We start from the raw sequence: 14,566 nt of genomic DNA on the forward strand, positions 1-14,566 counted from the left end.
CTTTTATATCTATTTCTTGATTAGAAAATTAAACATCTGGTTTCTTAGTACAGTTCTTATAAAAGTTAAATGTTCATTGTGTAAATGTGATTTCAAATATTTTCTGAAAATATTTCAATGACATTATAGGTGTAGATTTCGCAGAGGATATGTCCCCATATTTAGAAGAGGAACAGAAATAAATGAAAGACCACCTACGCCCTTGAATGACAGTATGTAGTGGTGTCTAATGTATTGCAGTGGGTATACTGTACTGTATATATATATATATATATATATGGGCCAGAATGGGACATTGGGGGGGGGGGCTATCATATTGGGGGGGTCTAGGTGTCCTCCACCAGGGAAATTTTGAGCGTCAAAGACTTCCTTTCCTGCATTCTGATACACTTGTATGCACCTGTTTACAGTGGAAATACCTTTATTTAGCCTATGTAAAGATAAAACAAAACACAGATGACAATTCAAACTATATAAAAAATATAATAGAAAGTATGTTGTTGCGTGTCATTGGGCATTTTTAAGTGGGTAATGGAGATCCTGGAGCTTTCTTAGTGGGTATACTGCGTATACCTGCGTATCACGTAGACTACACCGCTGGCCACACAGAGACTGAAGCGACCGGTTTGATTCTACACTGAGATGAAGAAGTAAATGAACTCTTTTACAACACACACATGGTTTATTCATGCAGTGTGAATGCAGAACAGAGCAACACAGGCAGACAGCGCGTCCATAGGAAAAACATTTTATTGAAAAACATTTTCAGTTTGTAACAGACTGGTGGAATGTGTGTCATTTATCCTCACTTTGAACTTGTTTTAAATTTCTGAATGTTAAAACCATTTTTTCACAGCCTGGCCGTCTCATACTGCAAGGACAGGGGAGAACAGGGCTACAGCCACCCGGTGACCATGACATGACTAAAAACAAAAACCAGGGCCAAACGAACAAAACAATGCAAATATAATACTGTGTTACTTACAAACTGGACTCAAGTTAAATCATAAACGGGAAGGAAAAAAATAAAGAAGAAGAAGAAAAAAAAAGAAACTAATTCAATAAATATTTATGGTACACACTTATGGCACAAATATGCAGCAGTCGGTTTGGCAACTTTTCTCTCATTTTTTTTTCTTCTTTTAAAACCAAATTACCATGGAAACAGTGCAAAAGGGGAGGGAGTGGGGAGGACACAGGCTTTCCATCGAGCGCTAGCTAAAATACATAGCAAAAAATTCAAATTTTATACAAAACATCTTACTTTAAGAGTTTATAAAAAATGTTTTTATTGGGTTCTGGTCAATATTTACATAAGCTATTTACCAAAAAAGTAGTATGCTCTGTTTTAACTGAAGTGTATTTCATTTTTTCGGTACTGTTTTTTTTTTCTCCATTGACTTTCCTAAAAAGGTGAATAAGGCTATTGTAACAACCCAGGATCCATATACAATACAAACATTAATGTATTTACAGTTTCTTACCTACAGAAGTACGGTGCAAAATTACTGAGTCAAGTGACCAAGGGCTGACCATACGAGCAAGGCATTTTACAGAAGCCTGAGGCGCTTCTCCTAGCCTTTTGTGCTAAGACTCTCACAGCATCGCTATGTTGGGAGAGCGTTAGTCGAGTGGCGGCTAAGAAAAGGACATCAGATTCAAAGAAACTAATAAGATTGTCATATTCTGCCGCAGACAGAGAGCAACTAAACAGCCATTTCTTTGTCGTATGTGTGTGTGAGTGTCTTGTTCATCTTTTCTTAAATACCTGTTCAGGTGTGATATATATGTATGCTTTTTAATGGTTTCATTTTTCACAGTTTACCTTTGTACTACGGCACATGGTTCAAACAGAAAAAAAGGTTCAAATAATACTACAAATGATGCGGGGAAATCAAAACTAACAGCAGGCTTGCGTGACGTACTTTGCTAGTTTTGCGTCATTTGTTTGTTGTTACATCTTTCAGTGGTTAAGAACACTTTCCATAGGTGGGGGTTGTTTTTTGTTTTTTTTCTTCTTCTCAGAATTGATTTAAAAAAATAAATAAGAATTGCATATTTGCAGATTTTTGTGGCCTCTCAGAGGCACAACCTCAGATCATACAAGGCTTGGCTTTTCGGTGAAATTTGATGTTCTTTTATGAACGAATGACAATGTCGATGATGGGCTGATACACGCTCTGGGAACAACTTAAGTCACGATTATGATCCTAAGCCAAAGATATCAATGAATGTGAAGTCACTGTAATATAGACTTGCTCAACGCGCGCACATGCACACGCACACGCACACACACACACACTCACACACACATGCACAGAGAACATGAAAGGTGTGTATGAGGAGAATGGGGGATGAGAATTATCCTTTGGGAGATGCTACACTGAGTGAGTGTGGGAGACACAGCTACTCTGCCCTTGTGTACACCAATGTGAGCTATTTTGGGTCAGATAACTCTCCTCCCCTCGGGCTCGGGGGGCAGGGGCTAAGGGGGCTGGGGCCAGGCTGCCCCTCCCCTGGTCCTCTTTCCCAGGACTGAGCCCTGTGTCTGTGGACGACAGTTCATGAAAATACGGGACTCAGTGGATCGAGACCTATCAAATAATCAAAAACCTAGATTGCATAATGTGCACTTATACCATAATATATTAACATAACTTCTTCTTCTTCTTCTCCATACCGCCTGACAACCGCCTGTGCTCTATGTGTCTATCATAAATAAATTCTGCTTTTTATTTGTATTTTTTTTTTGTATTTTTCCTCTGCGTAATGTCCTTTTTTTAAATGTACATCTATTTTGTAAAAAAAAAGTAGAAAAAAAGAGAATTAAATCAAAAACTCACAATAGGGAAATGCTAATGGAGATTGAGAAAGAGTGACAATGTAAGAAGATGTCCCTGTGCTATTTTTTTCCCGAACAAGAACAGGAGAGCACTGGTCAATGCTGATTTTGGGCCCCTTAAGGCACCCTTAATCATCATTGGACCCCCAGGGGTAAACATAACAGTACCTAGAGCTGTTTCAGCCAGCTATGCTAACCTCAACTAGATCTCGGGCCTCTTCTTCACCTGATGCGAAAAAACGGCAGTAAGGCCAGTTGGATTTCTTATTACCCCTAACACTTCCCCCGTGTAAAAAGCCGGGATCCAGCTGCTCGCCCATCTCTAGCTATCACTGCGTCTCTCTCTCTATGACTGCTGCGAAGAGTGGAGGGACCAAATAGGAGTTCAAAGTGCTGCTCTATGTATATGAAAGTCCTCCACTCTTCCCAGTAGCCACCTGGGCAGACCTCACACGCGCCCTATGGTCTAGCGAGAGGGGGGGGCGCGAAATACAAAATCTGTTTTTTTCACGCTCTCGCCACTCCTGGCCACTGTTGGGTCACTTGTGTTTGAACGTCATGTACGATATGACATGTCACTAAAGGAAGAAAAAAAACATCTATCTGCATTTGAACTGAATCGGGATATGAAAACCAGATACGAGCAAAAAAAAAAATCAGTAAATGTTGACAGCACAATAACAAAAAAAAAAAAGAGAATCTATTTTTCTTCCTTAAAACCTTCAAGTAACGTCTGAAAGAAGTGATTTGCTGAAAAACATATCTGGGAAACGAGGAGAGATGGTGCAATCCACACTTCAACCCAAACAGTTCACATTGACTGGTGAGACAGTGTGTGTGTGTGTGTGTGTGTGTGTGTGTGTGGGGGGGGGGTTGAGTGTGTTTGTATATGATGGTGAGCATGTGGGTGGCAGGGTGAATGCGTGATCTCCGTGAGTCAGTCAGGAAAGTCCCGGAGAGGATCGCTGTGAGAATCTCTCCCCCCTTCCCTCGTGCAACTGGTTAATCCACAGAGCATCTCCAGCTAGTGTGCATCAAGGGAGGGCAGCCATTTTGTGAGTTCATGGTTCAGCCCATATTTTCCTTTACATCTCCTCCTCGCTCGTTTATGTTTGTTGTCTCTTTCCCTCTCTTTTTCCAAGCATTCAAAGCAGTCTCTTTTAAAGGTGAGGCCAAAGATTCCTTCCCCTCCTCTCATGACAGTAAACCTTCATGTCCATACATACATCCGTCCGTCCGTCCCAATCCGAGGAAAAGAAAAATCCTACGTTTACGTTTCTCTTCTCCACAAACACTCAGTTCCCCCACAGTGCTGGCTGCGGTGCACAAAACAAAACAAGGGAGCAGCGTTGGGGAAAGAAGAGCTGGTCCTCTCTATTTCCCAAGAGCCCCAGAGAGCAGCAGCAGCAGCAGAGGCAGCGCTAGCATTTCACCCATCCCGTCCGCACCGACTGGGACCAAACCACACCAACAAGGTATCAGCAAAACTTTGATAAAGAAAAAAGCAGTGACAAAACATCAGAGACGAGGAGGAGGAGGAGGAGGAGGAGGAGTCGACACACAGAGACAGAGAGAGAAAGAGCGAGAGTGATTGCGGGCGTGCTGGCGGCACCAGCCGAAACTAAAAACCCACTCTTCCCGGGATTGTTCCAGTTCGTCTCTTGTTTTTTTGAAAGTTCCAGCTCAGACCTTGTAATAGATGTTGGCAGGGCTCTGCGGGGGCATCTCCTGAACTATGTAGACTGGGTGGCCGTAGTCGCCGCTGACCTTCTCGTAGTGCGGGCAGAAGACGCTGTCAGCAGTCCTGAGCGGGATGATGATGTCACTGGGCTCCGAGCCGTTGTTGTTGCCGCCGCCGCCGCCGCTCCGTTTGGGCGTGGCGAGGGTGCTCAGGGAGAGCGTGGCGGCGTGCTGCGGCGAGTGCTTGCGGTGCCGCCGCCGGTACTTGAGCAGCAGCAGGACCAGCATGATGATGATGATGATGAAGATGACGGAGCCCGAAGCGATGCCGACGAAGATGGCCACCTCGGAGCCGATGGCGCTGGAGGACTTTCCGCCGGTTTCAGTGTCGCCACTTTCTCTGGGCGCTACACCTGGGAGACAGAGGGAGGCAGAGTGAGCCAAATGACTAAATGAGCCATGTGTTTGCAGGCTTATTTTTCATCTCAGAGTCAAACTCCAGTTACATTGTGGGAACCTTAGATCATCAAACAAGAGACAACAGACAACAACAAAAAAGAGAGGGCACGAGGTATGCCCAGAGAAAACTCTAGGGCGTAATTCCAGTTTGTGTCACGGTGATCGGCCTGTATTTTAAACAATAAAGACAGTAAGAAGTCTTTTTCTTATACATAGTTTAGTACTATCTTTTCTGGAGGAATTTACCATTATGATCAACTTAATTATTTCCTGGATTTTGTATCACCACAGTCCCTAAACGTATGTAGAAATGCAGGAAATGGGATTCAAATAGAAAACCTTTTCTCAAACCAAAGTTACGACATGCCATTCGACCACATCTATAGGAAATGGGGCTTGAATCTGTTTTAAAGGTCCCATATCATGCTCATTTTCAGGGTTATACTTTTATTTTGGGTATCTACTAGAACATTTTTACATGCTTTAATGTTTAAAAAAAACACATCATTGTTTTCATACCGCCTGTCTGAAATGCTGCATGTTAGTGCCTGTTTCTTTAAGACCCTCTCACGAAAAACAAAAAGCCCAGCCCGCTATGATTGGTCAGCGTTTCTGGGTCTTTCTGGGTTCACATCTGCACGTCTCTGCACCGCCATTGCAGCCGGGGAATGACTGTGGCGGCACTTTCTACCTATATATATATATATATATGTATATATATAGTGTAGTTGTGACATCAAAACCCTTGCGGGTCGCTTAAAGGCACCGTTTTTTGAATACAGGCTGTGTGCATTTCTCTGTGGATTGAGCTTTTTGATAGTTTACAGTATTTTAGAGCACCTTGACCTTCCTTTAAAATAAGAAAAGGCATTAAAATCTCACTTTTCACATAAAGAGAGAGGTGAGACAAGCTAATCATCCAGATGGGTTTAGGGTTAGCATACCCACTCGGACTATCTTTCCACAAAGGTCAAGGTGTTGCACTTGGTTGTTTCATAAATATATAAAGAGCTTGAGAGAACCTCTGTCTGGCCAATTGCTGTGTGAAGTGGTTTTGATTTTGGGACTGTCCATTTTGGAAAGTTACAAAAAATTTGTAGGGCTGCCCTCTCTGAGTCGATTGGTCGACGAATCTGTCGTTTTGGTCTCAGTCAACTAAGGCTTATTTAAGCGATCCTCATTGTTTTGTGCTTTTTACTGCATAATTATTTATTTCCAAGAAATTGTTACGCAGACAAGAAGTTTCCAAGAAACTTCTGAGCACATTTTTATTTATTTTTTTTACTTGTGCATGATTCTTTGTGGAGAAACTCAGTTTAACAGATCTGTCGATTACAACTAATCGATTGGTCGAAGCTTAGATAGGAAGATAGGAAGTTGTGTTTTTGGCAGTCTTTCCTTTCCAATTCATTCTTCACAATCTTGTCATCGAGTCACAGTAAAGGTGAAGGAAAGGGGCCAGCAGAACAGTGGCTGAGAGTGAAGCCTGCCTATAGAGGGCTCTTTGTATAAAGGTCACATTCGATCGGTGGCTATTCAAATTCAGCCGGTGGAGACGGCAACCTTGAAACTAGGACGAGCGCAGCCTGATAGGAGATACAATGGCTGGGCTAGATATAGGCAAATGGCACTTAGATAAATTGCATTTTGAAAAGACATAAAAAAAAAAAAAGTAACTTAATTTTCTGACTAACTACCCCCGGAGGGAAGAAAATAAGAAAGAAATATTTGATGTCTTCATGAGACATCAATTATGGAAGCCAAGCTGGGCTCTGACTCGCAGCGATGGACATTCTGGTTCCCATCCAACAGCTCCAGGGCGGGTGTGTTCTGTTCTCCCCGGGACAGAGCGTGTTCCCTGAGCAGGCAGGATTACTGTGTCTCCCTGTCTGCCGCTGTTCTCCTGAGGGCCTCAAAGTGCTTTCGCTGTGGTGGGGGGGGGGAGTGGATACACGATGGCAGGCAGCCCAAAGCAAGGACCCTTCCGTTGTTTTACAAGGGGATTATGCTGCCTCAGACGCTCTGCCCATAGCACTCTGACGCCCATATGCTCCTGATAGCTGCCGGGACGGAGGGCTGGGACATAAAACACAGGCGAGAGAGACGGGAAGATGGAGAGAGCAAGATGCTGATGTCTGCAGAGAACAGTGCCAGCATGGCAGAATGGCCGATCTGCATGCTCAAGGTCAGGATGGATTTGGGAGTGAAAACAGAGAGTCAGGTGAGGCCACGCCCTCAATGAGCCAGGACACGGGGGGGGGGGGTTGTTGTTCTTGGGCCCTTCCTGTTTCTTTTTTCTGAGCACAGCTGGCTGCGGAAATTGCCGGTCTGAATTTCTTCTCGGGAGATTCTTAACTGCAATATAATAGTAGAGATAAGAGCGGTCTGCACGTAGCGTCTGTCTGAGTTGTGATTCGGTGCAGAAACAAGTGTGTGTCTGTACTAAGAACAGGTCGTTAAAAAGATGGCAGACAGCGATCAGATCATTTTCTTGAAAATGTCGCTTAAGCGGCGGGTTTAAGGCTGGACCGGGGCCAGCGTGGAGATACCTTATAAGTCCTTGGGAGGCCGCAGATGCCTATCAGTTTTATGGGCAACATTCAATTACTGGCTGATGAATCGCTGACCTTTCTTTCCCTTCACTTTCACACGCACACCTCAGTGACTCTCGCAAACACACACACACACACACACACACACACACACACACACACACACACACACGCTTACTTAGCGCTATCTGCTCTTAGCTGACCAAACAATCGCTTGCCCAAATGCCAAATTGGTTCAATAAATCCTCCACTCAATTACCAATTTCCTGGGATTTAAGCTGCGAGTAGGGGGTCTCACCTGGTTTCTCCAGCACATCGTTAGGGTTGTAGGTCTCCTTGCCATCTGAATGCTTGGGAGGGTAGGGTACTCTGGTGGGGTTGTCTTTGGGTGAAATAGGATCAGAGGGATCTGAAAAAAATGCAAATAAGATGCATACGGATTAATGGGGAATTCTTTTTCACTGTAGTGTGTGTCTACGTTGATTATGCTCATGGTAAGGGATAGGTTCCGATTAGTTTCATGTCAATCAGCTGGGTATCTCCGTCCCCGTCCGTCGTGTGTAGGTGAACTGCTGGTGTTTAGTCTCAGCAACAAACCTACATGCAACTACCAGGGAAACACAAGGATGGAATTTTGGTACGGAAACCGCACAAAAGTTCGTACAAAACTCTGAACCTGTAAATACCTTAACAGTGCACCTAGCAGCCACATTTTCTTACACTAGATCCATATACAAGCTAACCATTTTTGTACGTATGGTTGTTCATGGCCCATATACACTGTAATCAACCACAAAGAGTAGCTAAAGGTTGTTTTTGGTTCTGCAATGGGTCCATTTGGTTCCAAATGCTGCTAAACTGTGTGTCAGTAGTTCTGATGCTGAACAGTCACGCTAAATGCTGGAGTAATTTACTGAGCATCTGCTGTTACAATCACTAGTCTCAGGTTGAACTCTATGCACCGTCAAGCTCAACCGAACCAAAACCAAACTTAATAGTACATTTCAATTAATAAAGCCACTGATTTGTAAGCAACTCTCAACACTGGAGCTGATGTTCAGTACTATTAGGCAGCAGAAGCAATTCCCATGCCTGTGCAGCACCTGTTCCGTTCTTCCTCCGAGTGCAGACGCTGCGATTCCTTCCCTGACCTTCAGCGTTTCTCAGTAGCACTGGAGCTGGTGTTGACCAAACGGCTAAACCCCAGGTAAATGACTACTCTGGGTGGCAGCCAGGCAACTAACATATAAATAATTATTGCTATAATCAAGAAAGCGTCTGATTTGTTTGGTGTGTGATTCAGACGCAGTGTGCACACAGGGACGTCACGTGTCACACATACAGGGCCTAAGTCATGAGAATGACGTGTTTGTGGGCCTCCAAACTAGATTTAATGTGTAGAAAGGCTTCTAGTTAAAAGAGTATATAACAGCAGATGCTTCCAGTGCATGTGTCCATGCAAGCATACACAACAGTATGTGTGTGTGTGTGTGTGTGTGTGTGTGTGTGTGTGTGTGTGTGTGTGTGTGTTTCAGCGCGTTAGGCTTCCGCTAAATTACATCTCCTGCCCCCACGCAGCCCCAGGTGTCATGGAGACGATGGAGCTGCATGCTGCACAGCCTCCTATGACCTTATTAGGGCATTTTCAGAGTCTCGCACTATTTTGCACAATGTACTAGCTCGGCATTGTGGCTGCCTGCTCATGCCCCGCAGGCACTCACGGCTGTAACTCAATAATACAATACTCACTTTGTCCCACTTTCATGATTATCTTCATGGACTTGGTCTTGCACACTCCCCCCTCCTGGTTGTCGATGCCCTCCATGGTGCTGTTGGATGTAGCTACAGCAGGCAGAAAGAGAGAGACAGAGAGAGAGAGAGGGACAAGGTTAGAATGAGCTGTCACTGCAAGCATCTGGCACACAAAAGATGTGTTGGGGAAAGTGTGTTGCCATATACGCCTTAAGCCTCTCATCTCGGAAAAAAAAACAGCCAGTTTCCAAAGACAACATAGGCCCTGAGAGGAAGGATATGAGTCATATCCCCTTTAATAAAATCCCAATTCACCTGTTCATCACCTCAGACGCTCTGCTCCACTGGAATATATTTCACATCCCCAAAGTCAATTAGCTTGAGTAATTGTGACTGTAATATCTGTGCTGATGGGCCTCGTGAAGGAGGCAGTTAAGGGAGGTGAGGAGAGGGGAGAGACTGAGAGAGGGAAGGCAACCATGACTGCCACGACAGCGGCCATGTTGGCGAGCCGCGGGGAAATTCTGCGGTTTATCGTGCATTAGCGCTAACGACGCTCCAGAGAGAGGTAGCCAGTTATTAAAGAACACACTTTTGGATTTTTTTTAAAGCCCTCAAATGCTCAGATCTAAAAGCCAAACTTGCTGCCAGGCTTAAAAAGATGGAGAGACCTGCTGACAAGATGAAAAAAAAAAAATTCAGGGATGTAAACAGCGAGGGGGGGGGTGAGAATGTGTTAAAAAAAGAAATAGGGCACTTTTCCAGGAGAGGCAGTGAAATTAAGGCAACAGAGGGACGTGATGAATACCTCAATGGCCCTTAGATGAAAATAGCTTAAAGGATCTAAAAAAAAAAAACATTTACACACAGGAGAAAACAGAAGAGCAGCACTAAACACTGTGTTTAAGGGACAGCAGCAGATGTTGGGAGAGGAATCTGGAGGGGCGGAGCAAGACGTCCCACATGTGACAGGAGGAACAAAACGGGCCGTGTAAGCAGATGCTGTACGGGCTCTTTTTAAAAATGGAAACTGCACTTCTGATCAAATAAAGCTCTACTTGTGTCAGTCTTGTACAGATGTGGCCCACACACAGACAAAATGCTGCCATACTCCGCCTCTCTGCTGGTCTGCCCCCACAGGCCGCTGGGCAGAACTGCAGCTAGCTGATCCTGAGTGGGAAAGGGAACAGGCAATAAGGAAGAAGGGGGGGGGGAGGAGCAGGGCTTGTGGTCTATCAGGTCACTAACACAGAGGCTAACGAGCTGCCAGGGCTTAGCGGCTTGGCTTCCCGCCAGCGCGCAGTGACCCGCATTCACTATACGACTGCCCCCACCAGCCTGACCCCCATCCCCTCCCCTCTGCTTCCTCTCAAGCCTCTCCTCTCTTTCGCCTCTCTTTCCCCTCCCATCAACAACACCCCATCCTCCCCAGTTTCCTCCTCTCCAGGGCGGCCACCTTGCAGCCACTACCTTCTTCCCTGAAACCCCTTTACCCCTGAACACACTTGCCGCCCCTCCCCGTCCCCGTCCCCATCCCCACCTCGACATGTTCCGATTCCTGCAGCACTCGAAGCTTCTCCATCAACTGCAAGGGGATTGAAAGGCAGGTGTCGAGATCCTGATTGAAATAGCTTTGAGAGATGAAGCTCTGCATAGTCTGATGCTTTTCTCTTTCTCCTCCTCCCAGTTGTCGCTTTTCGGGGGGTTTTTTTTCTTCCTTTTCCACCCTCCCAGCTACCAATCATTTTGATCCGAATCCCCTTGCTTCAATAACATGGTGATGGGAGCGGACACAAAGAGCATGTTAACAAGGACTCCCTCCCTCCTTCCCACCCTCCACCTCGCCTCCTCTCTCCCCCTGTCTCCTTCTCTAGCTGACCTATGGCTTTCCAGTGGAGCCCGAAAAGCACATTACAGACAAAGCTTCTTAAAGGCTTGTGCTCCTGTGCCCGTGTGTGTGTGTGTGTGTGTGTGTGTGTGTGTGTATGTGTGTGAGTGTGTACGTGCATGTGTGTGCGTGTGTTCACTTCATAAACCTGTTAGCACAACACGCTTGCATTTTACAATCATGCAGGATGTCATTAACCACCTTAACGTCGTTTACTCTGCAGAGTGATTGGCGCGATGACGGCGCATTAGTGCAGTTGTGTTTGTGGCGTGGGGAGCGTGGGATGTCGCGGTGCATGCATGCTCATTAGCACTGGTGCCTGAGAGGTCAGAGTTCACAGGGTGTGAAGGGCGGTCAACTGAACAGAAGGTGTATTTAGGTCCGCCTTGTATCACCTCCTTTCCCTTTGCCCTACTAAACCATTTAAAACATGAACATCCATCTACACTGACGCTAAAAAAACAGAAACCTCCTTTTTGTATAGCCTTCAAAAACAGATTTTTTTGGGCTTGACATTTAAAAGAAGAAGAAAAAACCTCTTCAATCCGGAGTCATTTCAAACTTGAAATTCTTCTTCCCCTTTAAATGCGGAGTAAAACACACACTCACTATGCCAAGGATGCAGTCCCGGCAAGCCTGACTTGGATTTAAACAGAATGGGATTGTTGAATGGGCTACGGCTGGCTGAATGACTTGGCCCTCCTCAACCCAGCCAGACAGGGCCAGGCTGACAGACTAGCTGGCTAGAGTTAACCAGCTAATCCATAATGCTGGGGGGAACACATTGGAGGAGTGGGGGGGGGAGAGATAGACGTGGTTCATACAAGAGCTTCACAAATGGATTAAGTCCCCAACTAGCTGGCATTACAGCACCCAGATAGGACTCAGGGAGAGGGGGGAAAGGGAGACAGGTGAGGGAGTACAAGAAGGAAAAGGGAGAAAAAATAGCGAGAAAGATAAATCCAATACTGTTGTGTGGGACCTTCTGCAGGGACACAGAGAGAAACACAGAGAAAAACAAGATGGAAAAAGGAAAAGGGACATCTGATTTTCCTTTACCATTCACTCCATCTTGACTGTGAACTACAGAGTCTATTTTCTTACTGCTTTCGAACAGGCAATGTGGTTAAGATGGGTTTTTTTGGGCTGAAGAAGACTAGTCCCATACAAACACACATACATTCACACACACACACCTTCAACCACACACAAATGCAAAAACAGGCTCCGCAACAGGGGAAAAGGCCATCAGGAAAAATCACTCACAGGCTGTGACAAAGTACCGCTTGAGACCAAAGTGATAGCTTGAGTGGGTCAGTAAAAAATGTTCCAGCGCACGCACGCACACACACACACACACACACACACACACACACACACACACACACACACACACACACACACACACACACACACGTCACATGTAGTTTCAAACAAATGGTAGAAGTGTGTGACTGACTGTCTGCATGTGTTAGAGCCACCTGTAAAACTAGCGCCAGCATACCACCAACCACAATCCCACCCCCGCGTCGTAAACACACCACAAGTCTCCCCACCCCCACCAGTCCTCACCCTCCCTAACTTAATTTTCCCTCCTTAACTTAATTTTCATCCCGTTTATCAAATTAAGAGAGTGGAAAATCACCCGGCGTTTAATGAGACAGTCAATTGTGAGCTGCCTTCTCCTGATGTAACTAGCAAATAGCAAGACAAACTCCACTTCTACAGATAGCTGTGCTAGCATTTAGATAGCGGTGTAAAGCCCAGGTTTTATCATGATACAATATTATATTGATTCTTTGGACAACAATAGAGCATTTGCTGATATCACAAAGTCTGCCATGATGTGATTTTGCTGCGTAACAATTCAGGGCCCTGTGATCGATATGAGATAACCGACTCAGAAAAAAAACAACTACAATATTTTGACTTTGCATCGATGATATTGAATTGCTGATCATTGAATCAATTTATCGATCCAGATCAACATATCTCTACAAGGCTACATCTAGAGCTAGTTTCAGAGTAGCATATGGTAGTTTAGCTAATGTCGCATTCAAACAGTGGTGTTAGCAGTTAGCATTCTTGCCATCCTAATGTCCTTTTTATGGCATTTTAAAGATTTGAGCATTTTTACAAATACTCTGAGTTCAAAATAGGGAACTATCTGTAGTCCAGTGTAAAGAGCCTTGTAAAGCCTGAGAAACTACAATGCTAACATTGTCAAATTCTGTGGGTATAATTAACACACAATGCACTGCTGAGAAAAGACAATGCCTGGCCACTCATTATGGAACAGAGCAAAGGCATGGCAACAGGAGACTGAAGAGGCATCTCCGAAAGACAGATATAGGAAGGGAGAGCGAGAGTATTGCACACAGCAAGGCAATGAATGAACGGATGGACAGAGTGACGATGTGTCCCAGAAAGAGGAGACGAAAGGAAGACAAAGGCAGCTATGATCTAAACGCCGAGTGTAATTGCCATCCGCGGGGGTTTGCCGTGGAGCATGAAGCCATCATCACAGCGCTGGGGTTACGGGCTGGTTAATACCCGTCACCACCGTGTGCCCTAATCACCCATGACAGGGGGGGCGCCTCTGTGTTCAGGGACCCCGGTGACCCGCAGAAAACAGGGCCAGGCCCAAGCTGGGTCGCCCCAAATACCCATGGCTGTCTAATAACCACAACTACCAATCCCCGCTGTGCTCGCTCTCAAAACACAAACATTCTAAATCCATAATTTAAATCCACTTAAGTTGAAGTTATTGTTACGTGGTTATTACAGCAGCGATAAGTGGTTGTGGGTGCAAAAAGCAGAGTTGGACTGAGAGTTCCTAGCCACACAGACACATTGTAGCCTTTCACTGAATAAACCTGTCTCCCGTTATGATAACGTGATAATAATATTACCCCCAATCTGGACGTATTGGGGAGAATAAAGAACTGATCGTTTCAATCAGACAAAGCAGACAAAAGCGCATTTTGAATTCATAACAAAATTTAGTGAAAGGAATGTTTCCCCGTCAGAGCTCGCCTTGGATTCAGATGGCAATCAGAGGAGCAAGGAGGTGACGGGACTATTTTCTGTTGTGACTGAGGCAAAAGGTGATTAGAGTCTTGATGAAATTTCCCTGTGCATGTCTCCTCTGACTGTAATTTTAGCCGTGTCCTTCTTCTGCCCTCTTTAGCTCATCTTCTCTATCGCTCTGTCTCCTGCTATGCCCCTATTCCCTTTGGCTCTATTTTCTGCTCTCTCTCTCTCACTCTTGTTCACTCTCCTTCGCTTTTGTCACTCTTTCTGCCCCCTTTCTCTCCTGACTCATTTCTCTCTCTCTCTCTCTCTCTCTCTCTCTCTCTCTCCCTCTTTAGCTCATGTAATCATCCAGCCCAC

The 14,566-nt window shown here is 45.1% G+C and overlaps 1 protein-coding gene across 1 annotated transcript in view; it reads right to left on the minus strand.

Annotated features, from left to right (window-relative positions):
- Positions 1 to 732: 732 nt before the first annotated feature.
- efnb2a (ephrin-B2a) overlaps positions 733 to 14,566 on the minus strand; it is a 31,141-nt gene continuing 17,307 nt past the window's right edge. The window contains exons 3-5 of the mRNA XM_031289697.2: positions 9,283 to 9,375; positions 7,832 to 7,942; positions 733 to 4,935 (exon numbers count right to left, since the gene is read on the minus strand). Of these exons, the coding sequence (XP_031145557.1) occupies positions 4,526 to 4,935; positions 7,832 to 7,942; positions 9,283 to 9,375 (614 nt within the window). The 3' untranslated portion in view covers positions 733 to 4,525. The remainder of the gene's footprint in view (positions 4,936 to 7,831; positions 7,943 to 9,282; positions 9,376 to 14,566) is intronic.

This window comes from Sander lucioperca, chromosome 8, assembly GCF_008315115.2.
Source record: "Sander lucioperca isolate FBNREF2018 chromosome 8, SLUC_FBN_1.2, whole genome shotgun sequence".
Lineage (NCBI taxonomy): Eukaryota > Metazoa > Chordata > Actinopteri > Perciformes > Percidae > Sander > Sander lucioperca.